The following is a 6074-nucleotide window of genomic DNA, read 5'->3' as shown; positions in this document are numbered from 1 at the left end:
CTAACCCCAGGCCACGTCGAGGCTTCCCGCCTCAAAACACAGTCACCCGACACCAGCCGGCCAGCTTCCTGCCCTTACGCTTCCGTTGGCTTCGTTCAAACGGGCCGCTTTTGTCAGCATCCAATCAGGACGCTCGATCTTCGGGCGCCGCCCAATGAGCGCGTGGGATAGGAGGAAAAGGGGCGTGAAGCCCAATCGCAGCGCCATCACACTTGAGGGCAAAGAGGGTAGGAAGCCGGCATGGCGCTCTGGTCAATAAAATCGATAGCTGGAAGCTGCCTGTGTTCCAGGCAAAGGCGGTGCAGTAGCAGCGCCGCCATCTTCGCCGAAGGCATCTTCCGGTACCTTTCCCCCAAGTTCGGGCAGGAGTTTCCTGAATAACAGCGCGAGGTTTCCGTTAGCCCCGCAGGCGGCCGATTCCCGGTCCCTCCCGGCCTGCCCCAGGCACACTCAGTCCCGGTCCGGCGGGGGCTCCCAAATCCCGGGGTCCGCCAGGGGCCGAGGCCGGGACAGGGGAGGTCGGGGTGCGGGCTTCTCTGGTCCAATGGCACCGCCTTCTTCTCCAGTCTCCGCACGGGGACCAGGAGAGGCCGGACCCGGCCGGAGAAGGGGAAGGAAGCCAAGGGCGGTGAAGTTCGCGGACGTGGCCGTGTACTTCTCCCCGGAGGAGTGGGGGTGTCTGCGGCCCGCGCAGAGGGCCCTGTACCGGGACGTGATGCGGGAGACCTACGGCCACCTGGGCGCGCTCGGTGAGGCCCGGCCCAGTCCGCTTCCGCGGGTCTTGAGGGATGGAGGAGCTTGGCGGTGGCGGGGCGCAGTGTGTCCAGGGTCCTGGCCTGTGACCAGGTTGTGCGAGGGGAGGAGGACGGGGGCTTGGCAGGAGATGCCACCGGGTAGGTATTTACCCAGAGTTATTTATGAGCTGGACTTCTGACTGGTTCTCCTTCCCCAGGGTGCGCAGGTCCCAAACCAGCCCTCATCTCCTGGTTGGAACGAAATACGGATGATTGGGAACCAGCTGCCCTGGATCCGCAGGAGTGCCCGAGGGGATTAACAGTCCAAAGAAGTGAGTGAAAAAATGCCTGTGGAGGGCCTGCAGCTTCCAGTGACAGTCCAGGGTTATGGTGGCTGTGGCCCGTGTTGTAGTGCTCCATTGACTGAGTTCATGTTCACAATTTCAGGGTACTGTTTATGATGGTGTTGGTTTGGTCCACCACACAAAGATTCACTTGCCAGTTTGAAGACCGAGTACATATCTACAGTTGTCTATTGTGTGAATCAGTGAGCTTTTAAAAGAAGCTACTACCCTCCTGCCTCCTTCCCAGGATCCCTGCCCCCACCCACCCTCCTTTGATTTGGGCTCTGACTGAGAGACCCTATACCTCTCTGAGTTTTCTGTGTTTTGGTTGAAGGGACTTAATGGAGAACAGCTGCCTGGGGTGCAGGGACCCCTTTCTGCCCTTCTGGCAGTACAGTGATCAGTGCAGGACATACTGCACTCTCAGGATCAAGCAGGGCTCTGATTAGCACCATTCAGGTAGAAGGGCCCCAGATCCACCCACAGGGGCAGATGGAACTGTTTGGGCTGGGACTTCTATGCCAGATTCTCTAAGACCAGAGCTATCTTTCTAAAATTCAGATCTAACCATATTTCCTTTCTTAAAACCATTCAGTCCATAAGTGGTGATGGAAAGATAATAATGAAATAAAATAAAGGGGAGGAAAGACCATTCAGCCCACCTGGAGTGGCTCAGTTGGTTGAGTGTTGTCTGGTGCACGGAAAAATTGTCGGTTTGATTCCCAGTCAGGGCACATACCTGGGTTGAGGGTTTGATCCCTAGTGTGGGATCACATCACATCAACGTTTCTCCCCCCCCCCCCCCCAGCATGTCCTTGCGTGAGAATTAAAAAAACACACAAAACATTCATTTTTTTTTGCCAAGTGGGTTGTCAAATGGCTAGTCACTTGGGGAACTTGGTAAAAATGTAGATTATTGGACACCACCCCAGAACTATTTATTTGCCTTTATAGATGTCTAGGAATGTGTGTTTTAATAGCCCCAACTGATTTGGATGTATGTTTAGGTTTGAGAACCATTGGGTAAAATACAGTTCATGGTCCTTACAGCAGTGGTTCTGAGAGTGTGGTACTCAAACCAGTAGCAGCATCACTCCTGATCATGTTACAAATGCAGATTTGTGAGCCCCACCCCACATCTGAATCAAAAACTGGGAGTAGGGCCCAGCAATCTGTTTTAGTAGCCCTCCAGTTGATTCTGATCACAGTAAAATTTGAGAACCATTGCTGAAAGGGCCCTATGACCTAGTCACTGCCAGCTCATGCCTTGTTTCTACTTCTTGCCTTAAACTTACCTCTTCAAAAACTTTTAATTTTTAAAGCCAGCTTAATTTCCGAGAAATCTTACCCAACTTCTCCAAGCTGGGTTAGGGGCTCCTGTTATTCCGTCCATACTTTAATAGTAGTAGGTCACACTGGGTTGTCTGTGTCTCTAACACTCTTTAAACACAGGAGGTGAGCCTGTTTGTCTTATAACCTGTAATACTGTAATAGGCAAGAGTAGTAGCCCAGCATTTGTTAAATTAATTTTTCCTGTGTCCCTGTAGAAACCAGAACCAGGAAGAAGAACGGAGAGAAGGAAGTATTCCCACCTAAGGAGGCACCCCGGAAGGGGAAGAGAGGGCGGAAGCCCAGCAAGCCCCGACTGATTCCCAGACAGACATCTGGGGGTCCCATCTGCCCTGACTGTGGTTGTACCTTCCCTGATCATCCAGCCCTGAAAAGCCACAAGTGTGCCCAGAATCTAAAAAAGCCTTACCCTTGCCCAGACTGTGGGCGCCGCTTTTCCTACCCATCCCTGTTGGTCAGTCACCGGCGGGCACACTCCGGTGAATGTCCCTATGTTTGTGACCAATGTGGCAAACGTTTCTCGCAGCGTAAGAACCTCTCCCAGCACCAGGTTATCCACACAGGCGAGAAACCCTACCATTGCCCAGACTGTGGCCGCTGCTTCCGTAGGAGTCGGTCCTTGGCCAATCACCGGACCACACATACAGGAGAAAAACCCCACCAGTGCCCTAGCTGTGGGCGACGCTTTGCCTACCCGTCCCTGCTAGCCATCCACCAGCGCACACACACAGGAGAGAAGCCCTACACTTGCCTGGAATGCAACCGCCGCTTCCGCCAGCGCACCGCTCTGGTCATCCACCAGCGCATCCACACGGGCGAGAAGCCCTACCCTTGTCCAGACTGTGAGCGGCGCTTCTCTTCGTCCTCTCGCCTGGTGAGCCACCGGCGAGTGCACTCTGGGGAGCGCCCCTACGCCTGCGAGCACTGCGAGGCCCGCTTCTCTCAGCGCAGCACTCTGCTCCAGCACCAGCTCTTGCACACGGGAGAGAAGCCCTACCCCTGCCCAGACTGTGGACGTGCCTTCCGCCGGAGCGGCTCGCTAGCCATACACCGCAGCACGCACACCGAGGAGAAGCTGCACGCGTGTGATGACTGTGGCCGCCGCTTTGCCTACCCCTCACTACTGGCCAGTCACCGGCGCGTCCACTCAGGCGAGCGGCCCTATGCTTGCGACCTGTGCTCTAAGCGCTTTGCCCAGTGGAGCCACCTGGCCCAGCACCAGCTCCTGCACACCGGGGAGAAGCCTTTCCCCTGCCTTGAGTGTGGCCGTTGCTTTCGCCAGAGGTGGTCTCTGGCTGTCCACAAGTGTAGCCCCAGGGTCCAAAACTGTAGCCCTAGATCTGCTATAGAGGGACCCAGTCAGAAGGGCAATGTTCTTTAGAATGGGAAGGACTGTCAAGTTCATTTCATTTCAGAGAGGCCCAGCGAAGGGAAGGAGAAGCCCCAGGTCATATAGGGCAGATTCAGAACTGAAACCCAGGTCTCCTACCATACAAACCTGAAATATATCCTACCACACTGGCTGCCTTACTCTGTCTAGAACAGATAGTCGCATTAGGAGAGTTAAAGTTTAATGAGCTATCCTATCCTAAAAGAATTCTGTTTGTGGCTGTCAGGGTAAAAGTTCTCCCCTTATATTCCAGGGGCTGTCTGCCTTTAATTTCCATATAGGGATTACCTGTCCCCTTGTAGGCAGTCAGGAGGATCCTATTTATAGGTGGCAGGATCTTCTACTCTGCCTCTTCCTCCATACCAGGTTTAAGCAAACCTAGGTTAGCCCCCTTTTTACAACACTCCTGCCAAGTGGTGTTCTACCCTTGCTTTAAAACCTCCCTTGACAGTGAGCTCACTACCTCACAAGGCAGGTCATTTCTTTGTGGGATAGCTATGATCTTTAGGAAGTGGTTAAGTGCCACATTCTCCTTCCCTGTAAGCCTTGCCCAGAATATGTCTAATACTTTCTCTACATGGCAGCCTTTCAGATAACTTAATCACAACTTCTTTGCCCCATGTTTTCAGATTAAACAGCATTAATTTGGTCAATCATTTCTTACAAATAGGGTTCCAATTCCCACACATGATCACCCAACAGGTGCTGGTTTTTCAATGCCCCTTTTAAAGGGTCATACAAAAATAAGCCAGCACCACAGTGTACACTGTATACCTCCTTGGTCTGGTCTTGTTTTAACAGCTCTAGATTGCATTGGATTTGGGAGGAGTGGCAGTGCCAGGAGTTTATTGGGTTGCAGACACCCAAATACCTAAGCTTTTTTAAACCAAATGCTGTGAAGCTAAGTCTTCTGCACCCTGTGTTTGGAAAATTGGTTCAAGTTGGGTCTGGGACATAAGTGCAGTGAGCTTTGGGACAAGATTGTTCTTAAGGAAAAGCAGGGGAGGTATGGGTTAGCTGCAAGAAGTGAAAACAGGACCGGCTTGTGCTTTATCTGGTGGGTTTGGAGCGTTCCTTACAACCAGTGGTTGGAAAATCCTAGGTCTCACTTTAGCACAGAACCTTCCATGAGTCCTCAGTCAACATTTTTTAATAAAATGAGGTGAGGCCATTTAAGGAGGGTAGACGTTAGGTGATTGCATATAAAGCAAAAAGTATACAGTCATCAAGTTGTGTTCATGCCCACCCCTCACATAAGCTCCAGAAGGCAGCTATGTGTCTTAATCATGTTAAGCCTCCATGGCACCCACCCCTGAATAGGTTTACTGAATTGAATGAACAGGCCTATCACTGCCTTGGGTAGCTGCACCAAGTTGGAATTTACAAATCTGACTCGTCTCATTCCAACAGCTAAAAGGAGGCATCCTACCCTTGTATCTCCTGATCTCAGCCCCAGAGTGGGGGAGCAGCTGGGGAACACAGCTTTTGTAATTACCTCTGTTCTGGTGTTGAGCAAGTTGCATTATAACTGTTTCTCCTTGGGTGACGAGCTACCTTAAGGTAGGGGTCAGACCAGATTGGGTCTTATTAAAATGTCTGTTGAATGAATTATGTTCCTTGTGTAATTACTGTTTATAAAATGTAAATCAAGTTCCTTAACCAAGTAGAAAATTTTAAAGTTCTGATGGAGACCTGCCCTACCCTAGATGAGACCTATTAGATACCTGCCTAGCCCCCTGTTTTAGAACTGGCTCTTTTCCCTACTTTATCACCAGGACAAACCAACTATTTCTTTACCTAGGAATTTATAACTTTCTTTGGGCCTAACTGTAATTAATTAAAACTTGGGAGCCATTGGTGGCCAAGTTCCAGTATGTAGTCTACAGAGGTCAGAGATGAGAGACAACTTCCTACATTTCCTAAAGCACTTCAGTCCCAAGGTCTATTTGATGACCGGGCTGTATCCTTCCAGTCAATTTCCCCACCTGCTTTAGGTAGTTTAACTTGAGTTTCTGTTACTTGCAACCAAAAGAATTAACTAATACACAGCCCCAATATAGGTTAATCTCCCATCTGCCTTTATGCCTATGTATGAGCTATGAAGAAAAACTTCTGATCTCTTTTCTGATCTCCAACCTCAAACCTTCAGTATCACTTAAGTCTTCGATATATCTTGAGCCAGTGGGTACCTTCTCCTTCACTAAGGACATACAAGGTATTAAGTAGGAACTCCTTCCACATTCCCCAACCAACTCC

General features: G+C 50.7%; 1 protein-coding gene across 1 annotated transcript; it reads left to right on the top strand.

Moving 5' to 3' along the window:
- The first annotated feature begins 217 nt into the window (after window positions 1-217).
- On the top strand, window positions 218-5426 carry ZNF689 (zinc finger protein 689). Its single transcript, XM_016219198.2, has 3 exons — window positions 218-749; window positions 953-1066; window positions 2626-5426. Exons 1-3 carry the CDS (start codon window positions 545-547, stop codon window positions 3807-3809), a joined length of 1503 nt encoding a protein of 500 aa, XP_016074684.1. The 5' UTR covers window positions 218-544; the 3' UTR covers window positions 3810-5426.
- The last annotated feature ends 648 nt before the right edge of the window (window positions 5427-6074 follow it).

This window comes from Miniopterus natalensis, chromosome 3, assembly GCF_054644295.1.
Source record: "Miniopterus natalensis isolate mMinNat1 chromosome 3, mMinNat1.hap1, whole genome shotgun sequence".
NCBI lineage: Eukaryota > Metazoa > Chordata > Mammalia > Chiroptera > Miniopteridae > Miniopterus > Miniopterus natalensis.
Note: the sequence above shows the minus strand (reverse complement) of the source record. Positions and strands in the feature narration are given on the sequence as shown.

Bases quoted from the DNA above. Each gene is read 5' to 3' on its own strand.
- ZNF689 (XM_016219198.2), top strand. From the start codon at position 545: ATGGCACCGCCTTCTTCTCCAGTCTCCGCACGGGGACCAGGAGAGGCC. The intron at 750-952 runs GTGAGGCCCGGC...CTCCTTCCCCAG, and splicing joins CGGCCACCTGGGCGCGCTCG to GGTGCGCAGGTCCCAAACCA. The intron at 1,067-2,625 runs GTGAGTGAAAAA...GTGTCCCTGTAG, and splicing joins GGGATTAACAGTCCAAAGAA to AAACCAGAACCAGGAAGAAG.